The sequence below is a fragment of the Medicago truncatula genome, chromosome 8 (assembly GCF_003473485.1).
Source record: "Medicago truncatula cultivar Jemalong A17 chromosome 8, MtrunA17r5.0-ANR, whole genome shotgun sequence".
NCBI lineage: Eukaryota > Viridiplantae > Streptophyta > Magnoliopsida > Fabales > Fabaceae > Medicago > Medicago truncatula.
In genome coordinates this window covers 14,171,388-14,188,696 of record NC_053049.1, presented here as the reverse complement: position 1 = coordinate 14,188,696, position 17,309 = coordinate 14,171,388, and the positions used below count along the sequence as shown (strand labels likewise).

Below are 17,309 nucleotides of genomic sequence, written 5' to 3'. Positions count from 1 at the left end.
GCTTCCTCCGTTTTTAAATATAAATAAATTTGACTTCTTAAATTCATTCAATTAATGATATATGTGGTTCATATTATGGACCACATACATCATTAATTGAATGAATCAAAAAAGTCAAATTTGTTTATACTCCCTCCGGTCCTTATTATAAGAAAAAGTTGACTTTTTAGGTTCATAGAATAATTAATGTATCTTATTGTAAATATAGACTATATACATCACTTATACAATGAACCAAAAAAGTTAATTGTTTCTTATAATAAGGACCGAAGGGAGTATTTAAAAAAGGAGGGAGTATTTTTATATTTAGAAAGTTGATTACTTACCTATGCATATTTTAAAATAGTCACTCCATTGTCTCGTTTTGATTGTCATTTTAATATTATTTTTTTCATATCTCAAAAGAACTGTCACTTTAGAATATCAATGCAACATTTATCATTATTTTTACTATATATATCTTAATTTGATGAATTCCACTCCACTATAAAAGGTATTTTAATAAATAATATTAATTTTACCATTAAAATCAACTAATCATTTCTTTAAAAATTGCGTACAATTTTAAAACGACTACTAAAATTAGACAAAGTGAGTATTTTTTTTAGGGGATTCCAAAATACATCATACAAGTTACATAGTACTCCCTCCAGTCCTATTTATAAGAAAAAAATTGACTTTTTAGATTCATTAAATAATTGATGTATTTAGTCTAAAAATAGACCGAATACATCAATTATTTAATGAATAAAAATAAAATTGTTTCTTATAAATAGGATCGGAGGAAGTATAAGACAGAAGAAGTAACGAAAAGCAACCTGGGAGGGTATGTTTTACTGGTTTAATCGAACACAACAACACAAGTATTCCAAAGTACAACACAAGTGTACAACACCTCTTTGGCACTGCAGCACTTGACTTTACTACGGACGTTATCTTAACTTCAAATTTTGAAATTTCTATCTTTATTAATTGTTTAAATATTAGTTCCTTTCAAAGGGCAAGAAGTTCCTCCAAGAACGCACCCAGAGAATATCAGGTTCGATTTTCAGGAAAACAACGTTTGACCAATGCGCATGCCTCTACACATAAGTCGGATTAGTCACCCATCTTTGGTAGGTTGGAAACCGTTATGAAAGCCAAAAAGTAAAATTAAGATGACAGTGCTACTTTTTTTTTTTTTTTTTACACTTACATAAATAACTAAAAATAAATGATTGATCGAGTAATAAACTACACTCAATCTTTTCTCACAAATTTGTCTCTTTGCTCTTATTTTTACACACAATTTGTCTCTCATAGTTTTAACTCACATTTTCATCACTTTGGTCTTCTTTTCACAATACCGTTTATTCAATTATTCATCTCATCTAATATTATTAGTTCTTTAGAGTTCACGATTAAAGTTAAAAAATGAGCGAGTGCTTCAAAATGACGTGTTAATAGAACCTACAAAATATCCCTTTGTAGAGATATCCATTCGATTCAACGTGCTTTTAGTTCTACGAAGTTGTTTGAAAAACTAAGAACATAAAAAACAAAATATAAAATATAAAGTTTCATGTAATATCTGAATATATGTGAAAAATAATTTTTAATTGTATTTTCAAACTGATGAACCAAATCGAACAAAATATAAGAAATATATGAAATAAGCATTATTTATTTATTTATTTTTTGTCAGAAAAGTCAGAAATATATATAGTTTTATTTTTTAATAATTAATGTAAGATTTTGGAGAATAAATGTTGGGGATAAATAAATAAAAAAGTTTTATGTGTGATGTGTGTGCGTTACACATTCACAACACAACAAAGCCGTTTCAACACAAGTGTGTCTCTCTATGTGTACCTGAAACCTGTCAGTTGTGAACTCCGGATGAGTGACATTTGTCTCTTCCTTCTTCACAAAGCTTCTTCTTCTCTCTCTCTCTCATTATTCATTCACACACTCACACATAAACATCATCATCATCATTACTGTGTTGTTCCTCGGGTGAGTCACTTTCTTTATCTATTTCCTTCTGGGAGGTGTAAAGTTTAGATTTTTATTGTGTTTATTTGGTTTCATTACTCAACAACTCAAAAACCCATCTGGGTTTTTTTTTTTTTTTTTTTTTAGATTTTGAGTAATCTGTTTGTTTTCAACTTTCAAGGAAAACTTCTGAAAAAGGTTGTTTTTTTTAAGGTAAAGTTGTGTTTGCACGTGCAATTTTTTTTGGTTGCTGTGAAAAAAGAACGAAAAAATGGGTCTATTTTTAAATGCATGGTTGGTATCACTGTAGATATGTTCTGTGAACCATCGTGTTTCGGTCACCGTGAAGAAAAATGAGAAATGACTCTTTTTTTTTGTATGTTTGAAATCGCGGTGGATATGTCAGAATGACGGTGAGCATTCTACAAAGCTGCATTCTAAATACAGTGTACCAAACATACACTTATATTATCAATGTTAAGACCTTATCAATGACTATTGTTTCTAAATTAATTATAATGCGATGATATTAAGAAACTTTTTTTTTTTTAGATTATTTTTATTGTCTTTGATGATGAAAGTGTTTTTTTCTTCTTCTTATATTGGATTGATATGGCTTCAAATTATACAGAGAATAGGGAGCTGTTTCTGAAGTGGGAGTGTATCAAAAGTTTAAGTAGAGTTCATCACCATGATGGAGCCAGAAGGGGAAGCTGGGGTGAGTAATTATTAGTAAAGCAAGAATCTTTTTATTTTATTTGATGATTTTGATTTCTTGCAAATGTTTGATGTTGCTATGCTATTAAGGTGTAGTTATTGATGAATGATTTGAATTGTACTATTTGATCTCTTTGCGAAGTTTTTTTAATGTCATTTCTAATTACTTAGGGAAAGCCAATGACAACATTGGGTGATCAAGTATGCAAGATTTGTGGGGAAAATATTGGGAAGACGGTTGATGGTGAACCATTCATTGCATGTGATGCTTGTGCTTTTCCTGTTTGTCGGCTTTGCTATGAGTATGAAAGGAAAGATGGGAAGCAATCTTGCCTTCAGTGTAAAACCCGATACAAGAAGCATAAAGGTAAACGAAACCTTAAATGTTTTAGTTTAATTTTGATATACACCTTAGTTTGTCAGTGTAAAAAGTTTTACGCAGTCAGCAAATCACATACAATGGTATTTGTGATTTTAGAAGTAGTTGTAATTAAAACGTTTTTAACGATTTAATAGTTATGATTGATTGATGGTGTAAAAATCTTTACAGCGGCAGTGTATCTGAATTAAATCCGAAACGTATTATCTGTCATATATTCTTGTGTTAGCTCTCACCATTCTTCATATGGGGAAGCTGCAAAAGACTATGGCAGAGTATGGTTAGATATTAATCAGGTGTTAAGCTTTTAGTTGGTGTGCAGTACAATGTCTTTTAAAGGGGCTTTCCCTTATAAACATGTTGAAGAATGAAGTAGTTATGAGAAGGAGGATTCCTTATTATCCAATTCTTTGTAATCGTAGTTATCTTCTGTATGAGTTCATATTTTACAAAAACAAAGGAACATTGTAAATACATTTGAAAAATATGACCTTTGCTTGTAATCTAATTGACCAATTTCCAGGAAACCAGATGAGAGAATATATCCTTTTAGCTTTAAGGCTATTTACTCAATGAACCACCGAAAAGGATATTCTATCTCTATAGACCATTTCTAGAGACCAGACAAAGATAGCGTATACGCTTTATTTGACTCAACAAATGAACATGTGAAGGAGAGTTGTTGGTTAGGAGTAGATCACAGCAGTGCTATTGTTACTAATTACTAGATTTTTTTTTGGAAAGGATTACTAATTACTAGATGATTTGCAGAAGATGTCATTTATATACTCGTGTGATATTTCCGTTGGTAATTAGTTCACTTATTGTTACAGGTAGTCCTGCAGTTATTGGAGATAGTGAAGAGGAGGTAGGCGGTGATGATGTTGCTCTTGAATTCAATTATGATTTGGAAAACCTAAACCAAAAACAAAAGCAGAAGATTTCAGAGCGCATGTTGGGGTGGCAGTTAACACTCGGGCGATCAGGAGAGCTTGGCACCCTAAATTACGATAAGGAAGTTTCTCACAATCACATTCCTAGACTGACAAGTGGACAAGAGGTCATTCAATTAGTTTCCTAAATGACAGTCTTTCTCCTTCAACTACGGGCCTCTGAATGAAATTTGGCATGTTTTCAATTTCAGGTGTCTGGAGAATTTTCTGCAGGCTCCCCTGAGAGGCTCTCAATGTCATCACCCGTAGCTGGTGGGGGGAAGCGTGTCCATAGTCTTCCATATTCGTCTGATGTTAATCAATCTCGTATCTTTCTACCCCTTCTTACTATGCTCATTTTCATTTCTTATGATAGCTGTTTTTCTTTCTTTAGCTGTATGATTGTGATTTGAGATGTTTGGTTATATTCTTGTGCAGCAAATACAAGGATTGTCGACGCAAAATTGGGCAATGTAGCATGGAGAGAAAGAGTTGACGGCTGGAAGATGAAGCCAGAAAAGAATGCTGCTCCGATGAGCACAGGCCAAGCTGCTTCTGAAAGAGGGGCTGGAGATATTGATGGCAGATCTGATGTCCTTGCTGATGATTCATTGTTGTGAGTATTTCCTTTACTATCTCTGTTATTTATTATATGCCCCTTTTCCAATTTTCACATATATCAAGAAAAGTAGATAATGTATTCAATGTGTCCATTTCATATATAGAGGCTCATTTATATACAGATGATGTGTTCAACTCTAACTTCTTGTCTCCCAAGTTATTAGTATCTACTATCTAGTAATTTGAAGTAGGACTTGTATTTAGGGACAATTTTTTCCCAAAGAGTGCTTAGATTTAGGGACAGAGGTAGCATTTAATCGCTAGAAACCATGATGGTCTATCACTATTGGCAGCCTCTTCCTGACCCATTGGTCTATTGGCATCAAGTGCCTATTTCAACGGCATGTGTGACTGAGACTATTGATTATTCTTCTGTTGTTAGTAATCTGTTGTAATATTATATCATATTCATGACTCATTCCAGGAAGGTTTGGTAATCGACACTGTTATACACCGTCCCATCACTATTATAAGCAAAAAGTCACTTAGGTTCAATGAAGAATTGATGTATCTGGTCAATATTGACCAAATACATCAGTTATTTATTGAACCTAAAAAATGGTTTTTTTGCTTATAATAGTGACCAGATGTAGTCTTGTAGAAACTTTAGTTTTTCGTTGTTCTTTAACCAAAATCTTTCAATTAAAATTTCATGCGTGAGCTCAGTTTTCTTTGTTATGCAGGAATGATGAAGCTCGGCAGCCTCTTTCCAGGAAGGTTTCTATTCCATCATCTAGGATAAATCCTTATCGATTGGTCATTGTTCTGCGACTGGTTGTCCTTTGCATTTTCTTGCATTATCGATTAACAAATCCGGTCCGCAATGCATATGCATTATGGTTGGTATCAGTTATATGCGAGATTTGGTTTGCCATATCCTGGATATTGGATCAATTCCCTAAGTGGCTTCCTGTCAACCGCGAAACATATCTCGACAGACTTGCACTGAGGTACAGCCTTTTAAACATCATCACAATTTGTATTCTTTCTCATTCATTCTGATATTTTTTTGATACACAATCTGTGTCATGTACAGATATGATCGGGAAGGAGAACCATCTCAACTAGCGGCTGTCGACATTTTTGTCAGTACCGTTGACCCGTTAAAGGAGCCTCCACTCGTGACTGCCAATACTGTACTTTCTATTCTTTCAGTTGACTATCCAGTGGATAAGGTTTCCTGCTATGTTTCTGATGACGGCGCCGCTATGTTGACATTTGAAGCTCTTGCTGAAACATCAGAGTTTGCAAGAAAATGGGTTCCATTCACCAAGAAGTATAATATTGAACCCCGCGCACCCGAGTGGTACTTTGCACAGAAGATTGATTACTTGAAGGATAAGGTTCAGACATCATTTGTCAAGGATCGTAGAGCAATGAAGGTAAGAGGTTGACATACAAATATATTATTCTGCTGGCTCGACATTCGTCTATGCTACTTGCACAAGTATTGGATTTTATAAGTGTATCTATTTTACTTCCCTTTTACTTTTCACAGAGAGAATACGAAGAATTTAAAATTCGTATTAATGGACTTGTTGCGAAGGCAACAAAAGTTCCGGAAGAAGGGTGGGTAATGCAAGATGGTACACCGTGGCCTGGAAATAATGTCAGAGACCATCCGGGAATGATCCAGGTTGGTTGAATTTTTTTGATGAGTGGCGCAAATTATTTCTACATTTACCCTTGACCTTTCGAACCAATTGTGTAAATTTCTAATTTGTACCGGATTGCATATGAGTAAACAGAAGTGCAAACATGTCATTTACTAATGTTACATTCGATATCTCCTGCAGGTTTTCTTAGGCCAAAGTGGAGGACTTGACACTGATGGCAACGAACTTCCACGTTTAGTCTATGTTTCTCGTGAAAAGCGTCCAGGTTTCCAACATCACAAGAAAGCTGGTGCCATGAATGCACTTGTGAGTATCATTTCCATTCAATAGACAACATGGAATTCGGTATCTGGACATAGTTATCTCACTGGTTGTGGTTAATCTAATTTGTGCAGGTTCGAGTATCTGCTGTCCTTACTAATGGACCTTTCTTATTGAATCTTGATTGTGATCACTACATAAACAACAGCAAGGCCTTGAGGGAGGCTATGTGCTTTATGATGGATCCTAACCTCGGTAAACATGTTTGCTATGTCCAGTTTCCACAGAGGTTTGATGGTATTGATAGGAACGATCGATATGCCAATCGTAATACTGTTTTCTTTGACGTAAGCATCTTAACCATGTTGTATGATTTCTGTGACTGTTTTCTATTTTTGATGTTTTCTTAACCTTTTTTTTTCCTTTTCTGAGAACTTGTTTTCATCAAACTTTACACTTCTTGAACAGATAAATCTGAGAGGTTTGGATGGCATTCAAGGTCCTGTTTATGTCGGTACTGGATGTGTCTTCAATAGGACGGCTTTATACGGCGAAGAACCTCCTCTTAAACTGAAACATAAAAAGCCTGGGTTTCTGTCATCACTCTGTGGTGGAAGTAGAAAGAAGAGTTCAAAATCTAGTAAGAAAGGATCAGACAAGAAAAATTATAACAAGCACGTCGATCCAACTGTGCCGATCTTCAGTCTGGAGGATATTGAAGAAGGAGTAGAAGGTAGGCCTGCATCCGTTGCATAATAGTTCCATAGTTCAAACTATTTTTGCCATATTTATCGTTGTCATTTCCAGTTGCTGAAAAGAAATGTAGCTTGCTTTCTTGCTTCTTTGGAGTGTTGTATCTCATGTTAAAATCATGTTAACCTAATCATACATGTACAGTTTTCCTAAAATATGATTTAGGTATTTTATTTTAGCAATTGATATGGATATTTTTTCAGGTTCTGGATTTGATGATGAGAGAGCACAACGTATGTCACGAGAGGACCATGAGAAAAGATTTGGCCAATCAACTGTTTTTGTTGACTCTACGCTGATGGAGAATGGTGGTGTTCCTCAGAGTGCTACTCCAGAAACTCTTCTGAAGGAGGCTATTCATGTTATCAGCTGTGGTTATGAGGATAAATCAGAATGGGGAACAGAGGTGCGTTGTTATCTTATCATTATGTTAAATAATATTTTATGTAGCACGACACTTCAGATCGAAAGTGTGTCTGGGGATCGACAATGCGATTACATTCAATCACTTCCACTTTCTTAAATTTTTATCGGTGTCTGCACGAATGAATAAAAAAAACCAAAGGAGGGTCATGTCTTGTTCAGTGTTCATGTCTTTGACATTGATTCATAGATAATATTTGATGTTTGCTTTTGTTCTCAGCCACATTCTAATACTATCAACTGAGCAGATTATTTCTAACATATAGTTCATTTAGTGATTACTGATCCAATAAATTAAACTATAAACTAGCAATGTTTTCAAATGGTAAATCACTATTTGTTTTCTAGTTCATTTAGTGATTACTGATCCAATAAATTAAACTATAAACCTCTACCAAAAAAAAAAAAAAAAAATTAAACTATAAACTAGCAATGTTTTGAAATGGTAAATCACTATTTGTTTTCTGTTCTACAGATAGGATGGATTTACGGTTCCGTCACAGAAGATATTCTTACTGGATTCAAGATGCACGCCCGTGGTTGGCGGTCTATATACTGCATGCCTAAGCGGCCAGCATTTAAAGGTTCTGCACCCATCAATCTTTCTGATCGTCTAAACCAAGTGCTTCGATGGGCTTTAGGTTCTGTTGAAATTCTTTTTAGCCGACATTGTCCCATCTGGTATGGTTATGGTGGAAGACTAAAGTGGCTTGAAAGGTTTGCATACATTAACACCACGATCTATCCAGTCACTGCCATTCCCCTTCTCATGTATTGTACCTTGCCAGCTGTCTGTCTTCTCACAAACAAGTTCATCATCCCTCAGGTTTGTTTTTTCTTTCTTCATACGCAAAATCCAGCAACTAAACAAGTGATTAAGGACAAACAATCAGATATAGTTAATGTTACTATAGTTAGTAAATAATTTTTTTGTTGAATTTATCCTAAAATTGAAATGCATTAAGTAGGATATCCTTAGAGTGTGTTTGGATGAAGTAATTGAGAAATTTTGAAGAAAATATTTTATGGACTCCAAGAAAATATTTTCATAACCAACATGACTTTGTGAACTGAAACTGTCGTTTTATGGACTCAGATCTATGTAGCACCGACATGACACTGACACATGTGGTTACATCCAATCACTTCTAAATTATTACGGGTGCCTATGTGTTAGTGGCAGTCAGATGTTCGTGTTTGTGTCAGTGCTTAGTAGACTTGCCTTGACTGCTGAGCTCAAAGAAAAGACGCAGTCACAAAATCTAGAGTTCCTGACCTTTGGATGATGATTGGACTACTTGCATCTTGACTAAAATACATTCCGAAATATGAGCGGTCTGATCTTATTCCAATGGTCGGGCTCAACAACTGTGCGAATGCGAGACAAGAATCTAAATCCGTCTTCTTATCTTATGTAAAACAGAACTTAACAATCTAACCTAATTTTATTTTGCTTGCAGATTAGCAACTTAGCTAGTATATGGTTTATCTCTCTCTTTCTTTCCATCTTCGCAACTGGAATCCTAGAGATGAGATGGAGTGGTGTTGGAATTGATGAGTGGTGGAGAAACGAACAGTTTTGGGTTATCGGTGGTGTGTCAGCACATCTTTTCGCCGTGTTCCAAGGTCTACTAAAAGTACTTGCTGGAATCGACACAAACTTCACCGTCACCTCCAAAGCATCAGATGAAGACGGAGACTCCGCAGAACTTTACATGATTAAATGGACAACACTTCTCATTCCTCCAACAACGCTTCTTATAATAAACTTGGTAGGAGTTGTTGCTGGTATATCTTATGCTATCAATAGTGGTTACCAATCATGGGGTCCACTCTTTGGTAAACTTTTCTTTGCATTTTGGGTTATCGTTCATCTCTACCCTTTCCTTAAAGGTCTTATGGGACGCCAGAATCGAACGCCAACCATTGTTGTGGTCTGGTCGATTCTTCTTGCATCCATTTTCTCTCTATTATGGGTTCGAGTTGATCCGTTTACTACAAGAGTCACTGGTCCTAAAGCTGAGGAGTGTGGAATTAACTGCTAGACCGAAATAAAAAAGCATAGGCTTTGGTGTTTGGGATTGTAATTATATAATTGTGGTAGGTTTTATATTTGCATGTGTCTTTCAAGTCATGTGCAGTTTATTGTAGATACATGAGAACTAAAATTAGTGAAGTTGTTTTAGTTTTTTTTATTGACAATTGAAGTTGTTTTAGTTGTAAACTTGTTTATTAGGGTCCCGTTAGGATAAACAACTTAACTGGAACTTATAGCACAAACACTTATCATTATAAGCGCTTGCATAAGCTATTTCAATAGCAAAAGATAAACTAACTTTAAATAGTTTTTGTATATAAGTTGTTTTTGTAAACTAATTGAAAAACTTATGATAATAACTTGAAAAAAGCATATGAATATTGTCATAATTTTTATTTCATTTTTTATAAATTTTCTCAAACAGTCTCACAAAACTTATGTCACTAGATAATAACTTATGTGACTAGATAAGCTAAAATAATCCAATCCAAACATGTCCTAGATAATTTATTTTTGTACTTATTAGGTGTTGAGTAAATTAATTAGTTCCTTACCTGGTTTGTTAGACAATTTGGTTCATAAATTTAAAGAAATTTTGTAATTGAAAGTTATAGAAAATGTTTTTTTCAATTTTATATATAACTTGTGATGCAACTCAATTTATTCAAGTTTATATAAGCTTCATTCAGTTTCTTTCAAAAAAAAAACTTCATTCAGTTAACAGATTGTTATGCAACCTGGCGTTATACATGCTATGGACTATTTGGATCGGCCAATTATCACTATGGATATTTATTTTTTTGGCTACAAGGCTAAAAATAGAACATGAAAAAAAAAAAAACAGACAAAAGAAAAGAGGCTAGCGTCTCATAAAGATGACTCCTAATTCATTCGTCCTAAGCAGAGGCAGCAGGTCCTCTCGGAGAAGAGTGGAGAGTCAATTCAACATCATTCGATGCTCCAATTTAGCCATAAAGTTCGCACACTGATTTCCCTCTATGAGTGATTGATGAAGGTTGAAATTACGAGAAACCATGATGCTTTGTATGAGAACAACATAAACATGAAAATGATTTAAATCATCTTTGATGAGGTTGACTGCAAGAAGGGAGTCTGAATAGCACGTCAATTCCTCACAATTTAAGTTGATCGCCAACCTTAACCATTGATAAAGAGCTGTGAGCTCTGCAAATTCCTGAGAATGACTGATGTAGCTCGAATAACCTGCTATGTATGTTCCTGTGTTGTCACGAAAGACACCTCCAAAACCTGTGCGAATGGGAACATCGAGACAACTGCCATCAACATTCAAAATAGTACACTGACAGTTGTTATTGTTCCAGCAGATCAGCCTAGGTGAAGGGGCAGTGACTTCAGCTTTACGGAAAGCATTAGTGATGGAATCTGCCAAATTGAAGATGTTATTGCTGAGCTAGAATTCTATTGCCGAGACACATGTTGTTACGGTGCCGCCAAATCCACCATAAACCAGCAAGAAAAACCGTTGAACGCGTGCAGCTGGATCCTTCCCTCAACCAATCTGACATCGAAATGGAGAAGAAGAAAGGATGGTAGGAGAAACCGATTTTGTTCCAAAATTGCAGCAGAAAAAATACACTCCCTTAAACAGTGAAATAAAGTTTCTTCATGGACACCGCATCTAGAGTAAATTGCTGAATTTACCATGTTCTGGTGATGGAGCAATGATAAAGTGGGGACAGTGTTGTGACATGCCAACCAAATCAAGAATTTGAATTTTTCAAGTACTTTTAATCTCCAAATCCAGCTCCATGAATCAGTAACTTGAGTATCAAGATTGTGATGAGAGATTAGCCAATTGTATCCGTTTTTAGTAGAATAAATACCCTTTTTTTGATGAGGCCAAATATAATCATCCTTAAACTCTTAATTATAAGGTGTGGCTTTGGCTTGGTGATTAATTACTTCTCATTTCTAACAGGTTGTACCATGTGTGCCATAGGGTAGTCACTTGAGTTTTGCTATCTGTAATTTATCAGACCAAACATCTTGGTGCCTTCGGTGTCTTTGGCTTAATTGTTATTTATCTTGTTGGCTAAGTGTAGCCTTTAGGACTGTGACAATTTTGGTGTATCAAAATATTTGTATGATATTTTGTCCAACTTACAAGCACATGATTCTGTGAGCTCTCTACAACCCTTCACAAAAAGGCGGGTAGAGTTTTGCTTGCTTTGATGCTAAGTTTGAACCTTTATCAATAAAATTTTAACTATCGAAAAAAATATATATACAGTCCTTAGTCTTTCTCTACATAAAATGAACTAAACATAGACATTCTATTAACATATGGATATTCAATGCACAAGTATCTAGTCTACAATATGTGCACCAATTCAGAACGGTAAGAAATTTTAGACACCCACACTTCAAGAACATCTCAAGTTTACGTAATGAATTAACCAATCTATCGTAACACTTTTTCCAATGCAAGGTTGTATGTCTATGTTCCCTCTTTCACCAAATGACAATCAAAAGAAAAACAATAAGCATGTGCCCTAACAACTATTTTGATATTTTGAGTATCATCCCAATTCTTATTTATCATTTACTTTTTACTTTTTCCACCATGCTTCATAATGATGCAGATACCAACTACCTTATATTATTTTACTACAATTTTGATCTTTGGCCCCATCAACTTTTCAATTTTGGCATCTTGTTTGTCCAACAAGGATCATAGTATTTAGTTTTTTAGTATAAATAGGAACAAAATGGAAAAAGAGGAGAAATTATCTATTGGTTAAGGTTCCCTCTTTCTTCCTCCTTTGTTTCTACAATAATTTTTCTTCCTTAGTTCTTATCTCATAGCCATCTTTCTTTCTCCTCTATTTCATCATGTTTCTGCACTACGAAGCTAAGCTTTCAATGTCTTAAATGATATAGGGCCTTCGATTATTTTTTTTTTAAAGATAGGACCTTAGATTATTGTTAATTGTTATTTTAATTTGTGTAAGCTTGTTATTATTTTAACTGCCCCTAATGTTTACGGAAAGCTGGGCTCAAGCTAGTGTTACTTTCGTTTTCTATTTTTTTTTTCTTTCTATATAAGCTTTTATTATTTATGTATTATATACAAGCTTAAATGTATTTTTGGTTTCTTTATTTTAATTTAACTCAAATTTTAGTCCCATTATTTCTGAAGCCACTAATTTGGTTTTGTCTTATATTTCATTTTTGGTGTTTTGTCACTTAATAACGTTCCATATATATATGTGTTGCTTTTTTCATTTTCTATGTCATTTATAATAATAATTAATTTATATACATAGTGAAAACTTATTGATTAATTATTAAAAAAAATTGAAACATAAAAAGGAATGAAATCAAATTGAGGAACATGAACCCTAATTGCAAATAGACCCAATTCTTATTCCTCCTCATTATTTAAGACAAGATAATTCCTTTTTCGTCCTCTTTGGCTTTTGAATTCGTTATATGCACGGTCGAGTGGAAAATTGGTTTGCTATAAATCAATTCGTTAGGAGTTGAGCTGCTTCTTTCCCCATTATATGAGTTTCTCGCGCGTTCTATGTAGTTCGGATTATAGAATCCAAACTTCATAAACACCCCATATAAACCACCAAAACACGTTGAAATATTTTGAATTTTAAAATCCAAATAGATCGTGCAAGAAACTCATAGAGTGAGAAAAATACCAATCTAAAAATTGAATGCTCGATAAAATGTCTAGAGAGCCTAAATATCTATCATTGTTTTGTGTTTGATTTTGCAATTTCTTGGGTTTGATCGTGGATTTTTGTGTTTGATTTTTTATTTTTAGGATAGTTCCTTAAGAATAAATTAGTTTATGTTTGTATAAATTGATTGTTTCTTAATTTATATGTCAAAACATAAAAAGACTAAAGATTAGAGATGGAACAAGTATATTACTCAAAATTATTTTATTTTACAATTAATATAGTTGACGATTTTCTTAAAACGTGTATATTACTCTAACCTCGTGGATGTTACTCTAACCATGGATAAGATGAGAGTAGAGAAATTAGTTTAGGTAATTGTATGTTTTGCATAATAAGATTCACTAAAAAATATGATAGGGAAGAGCCACCCACCCTTTGAAAAAAAAGTTAGGACATGTTAACGATTTAGTTAGTAAGGATTCAACTCAAATCGTATACGGACTTAAGTTTAAATTCCGCCGTTGATATAAGAACTTCGTTAGCAAGTAATATGTAAATTTGTTAGTGTTCATTGAGCCTTGAAGCTTTTCCCAACTCTAGTGAGCTCCGGGACCAAAATTGTCGAAACTTTTATCATAAGAAAGAAAAGAAAAGTTTTTGTATTGGAACTTTGTTATTATGGCTATTTCTACCTGCATGTTTCTCAGGTCATGGAATTTAACTAGATTTATGTATTTAAATGTACCAATCATCTAATTAATTAGTATCAACTTCTGTTTATAAGCAATAAACTATGTAAGTTAGGGATTGTAATTATATAATTATGGTAGGTTTTTTATTTGCATGTGTCTTTCAAGTCATGTGCAGTTGCAGTTTATAGTATATACATGAGAACTCAAATTAATGAAGTTGTAAACTTGTTACCATCTCCAATGGTATGTTTAACGGGCCATTCAACTCCTTCTTTGTCTCCAATGGTTTGTTTAATGTGTGTTGAATGGGGGAATAGGAGAGAGAGAAGATGAATACATTCAACACCAATTAATCCTGCCACGGATGCCACGCGGCGCAAGCAAATTGGCCCAAAACGGGCGCGTGCATCACACGCGCTGACAAGGCGCGTGAACGGTCAGAGGGTCGGAGAGAGAAACGGTTTTTGGATAGATAAGGACATGTGGCGCGTTTTAATTGGTTGTCCGAATTCTTATCATTTTAATAATTTGACCTCAATTATTTCGTTGTAAATTAATTTAAAAAAAAAAAACCAAAATTCATGATTTTTTTTTCTCTATAAATAGAGACTTGGATCATTTGATTTGGACACAGAAAAAAAAACCAAGTTTTTCACTATCTTCATCTTATTATTATCTTTCTATTAGCAAACTAAGTGAAGTTTTAATCTTATTTTTTGTGAAATGGATCCCAATAATAACCATTTCAACACCCAAAATTTTTCTAATTATCCATATAACTATGAAAATCCCAACAATTATCCAAATCCAAATCAATTTTTCAACCAACGTCCTCAAAACATACATCAAAACGTACCTAATTTTAGGTTTCCACCAAATTTCAACCAGTCATCCTCTGTTCCAAACTTTCATCCATATTATGGATCTATGATGAGATATGCATCTCAAACACCCCAATTTAATGGTTATATGCCAATGGAGAATGAAAATTTTCCTAGTGTTGGTGCAACTCAATATCCTGAATTTTCAACACAAATAACTCCTGGTGGCATGGCAGTTGCTAATGAAGTCACTCCAGAAGATTCAACTCCTAAGAGCAAGAGAAGTAAGGAACCAGCATGGAACACTCAACATAATTTGGTTCTAATTAGTGCATGGATTAAATATGGAACAAGCAGTGTTGTCGGGAGAAACCAGAGAGGAGAAACATATTTGGGTAAAATTGCTGAGTATTGTAATGAGTATTGCTCATTCGATTCTCCCCGCGATCTAGTTGCATGCCGAAACCGTTTTAATTATATGAGCAAAATAATAAATAAATGGATTGGTGCTTATGAAAGCGCTAAGCGAATGCAAGGAAGCGGTTGGTCGGAAGATGATGTTTTGACAAAAGTGCAGGAATTATTTGCATGTGGGAAGAATATTCAATTTACTTTAAATGAAAAATGGCACGCTCTCTGTGATCAACCACGTTATGGTAGTCAGATGGGAGGAAATGTTGGGTCAGGAAGTAGTGGATCTAAGAGATCTCACGAGGACTCTGTAGGAAAAACTAAAGGAAGGTAGTGCATCTCGTACTAGAAAATATTTCAATAGAGATCATGCAGCGGCAAACCAAAGACTAATTGACGACTACTTTGCCAATGAGCCTACATACGATGATGCAATGTTTCGTCGTCGGTACCGGATGCAAAAACATGTTTTCCTTCGAATCGTTGGAGACCTTTCATGTAGTGATAACTACTTCACCCAACGAATTGATGCAGCCAATAAAGAAGGTATATCACCGTTAGCAAAATGTACCACAACAATGCGAATGTTAGCATATGGTGTGGCAGCAGATGCGGTCGATGCATACATCAAAATAGGAAGTAGTACATCATTGGAATGCATACTTAGATTCTGCAAAGGAATCATACGACTCTATGAGGAAGTGTATTTGCGAGCACCAACCCAAGATGACCTGCAAAGAATACTACATGTTAGTGAAATGCGGGGGTTCCCAGGGATGATCGGCAGTATTGACTGCATGCACTGGGAGTGGAAAAATTGTCCTAAAGCATGGGAAGGTCAATTTACCAAGGGGGATAAGGGAACCACCACAGTTATTCTGGAAGCAGTTGCATCTCATGATCTATGGATCTAGCATGCATTTTTTGGATGTCCGGGAACGTTGAACGATATAAACGTTCTAGACCGGTCACCAGTGTTTGATGATGTGGAACAGGGAAAGGCTCCGAGGGTGAATTACTTTGTGAATCAACGTCCCTATAATATGACATACTATCTAGTTGATGGTATCTACCCTTCGTATCCAACTTTCGTCAAATCAATCAGACTTCCTCAAAGTGAACCTGATAAGTTATTTGCAAAACATCAAGAGGGGTGTCGGAAAGACATCGAATGTGCTTTTGGAGTGCTTCAAACTCGATTTAAAATCATCCGTGAACCAGCTCACTTGTGGGACATAGCCGATTTGGGTATCATCATGAGGTCATGCATCATATTACATAATATGATTGTTGAGGATGAACGAGATACATATGCTCAACGTTGGACCGATTTTGAGCAACCTGGGGGAAGTGGATCAAGTACATCGCAATCATACTCGACCGAGGTGTTACTAGCTTTTGCAAATCATGTGCGTGCTAGATCCGAGTTGCGTGATCCAGATGTTCATCACGAATTGCAAGCAGATCTAGTGAAACACATATGGACAAAGTTTGAAATGTATCGTGATTGAAGATGATTTGTATCCTACTAAATAAATTACTTGTGTGTTTTATGCTTAGTTTGTTGTATTGCATTTTAAGTTATTTGTGTGCCGCGTGCTTAGTTTGTTGTACTTGCATTTTAAATTAAGAAAATAAAAATAAATTATTTTATAATTTTTTATTTTCCAAAAATACTAAAAAATAAATAGTTAATTGTATTATTTTAATTTAATTATAATCGATAATTTTATGTAATTATAAAAACAAAAATTAAATAAGAATAGGAAATAAAAAGTGGTGGGGTAGAATGTTGAATGAAAAACCATTGGAGAGGGTAAATGTTGAATTAGTGTTGAATAAGAGAGAGAAAATGATGTGGAGTGTTGGAAATTGAAAAAGTAGTGTTGAATAGTAAAAACCATTGGGGATGATCTTATATTACGTACACTGCAGCGGAATATGGACCTGTTTGGATAGACAGCTTAATTGGAGCTAATAGCACAAGCAAT

The 17,309-nt window shown here is 34.6% G+C and overlaps 3 protein-coding genes across 6 annotated transcripts; 2 read left to right on the top strand and 1 right to left on the bottom strand.

Annotated features, from left to right (window-relative positions):
• The first annotated feature begins 1,785 nt into the window (after positions 1-1,785).
• Positions 1,786-9,968, top strand: LOC25501056 (cellulose synthase A catalytic subunit 3 [UDP-forming]). 4 transcript variants are annotated; one of them, XM_013589604.3, is made up of 15 exons: positions 1,786-1,995; positions 2,606-2,692; positions 2,863-3,058; positions 3,904-4,130; positions 4,215-4,329; positions 4,441-4,618; positions 5,307-5,573; positions 5,660-6,005; positions 6,122-6,259; positions 6,420-6,545; positions 6,635-6,847; positions 6,969-7,233; positions 7,457-7,659; positions 8,152-8,502; positions 9,137-9,721. In XM_013589604.3, exons 2-15 carry the CDS (start codon positions 2,666-2,668, stop codon positions 9,719-9,721), a joined length of 3,237 nt encoding a protein of 1,078 aa, XP_013445058.1. In that variant the 5' UTR covers positions 1,786-1,995; positions 2,606-2,665. The 4 variants fall into 4 exon arrangements, with proteins under 4 accessions (XP_013445058.1, XP_024628972.1, XP_024628973.1 ...); XM_024773204.1 differs by lacking the exon at positions 1,786-1,995 and adding an exon at positions 2,122-2,187; XM_024773205.2 differs by lacking the exon at positions 1,786-1,995 and adding an exon at positions 2,235-2,387.
• Positions 9,969-10,651: 683 nt separating this feature from the next.
• Positions 10,652-11,261, bottom strand: LOC112417321 (uncharacterized). Its single transcript, XM_024772885.1, has 2 exons — positions 11,204-11,261; positions 10,652-11,118 (listed from the first exon to the last, which is right to left on the bottom strand). Exons 1-2 carry the CDS (start codon positions 11,259-11,261, stop codon positions 10,652-10,654), a joined length of 525 nt encoding a protein of 174 aa, XP_024628653.1.
• A 4,491-nt stretch (positions 11,262-15,752) lies between these two features.
• LOC112417320 (uncharacterized) lies at positions 15,753-16,232 on the top strand. The gene has a single exon (XM_024772884.1). It carries the CDS (start codon positions 15,753-15,755, stop codon positions 16,230-16,232), a length of 480 nt encoding a protein of 159 aa, XP_024628652.1.
• Positions 16,233-17,309: the final 1,077 nt, after the last annotated feature.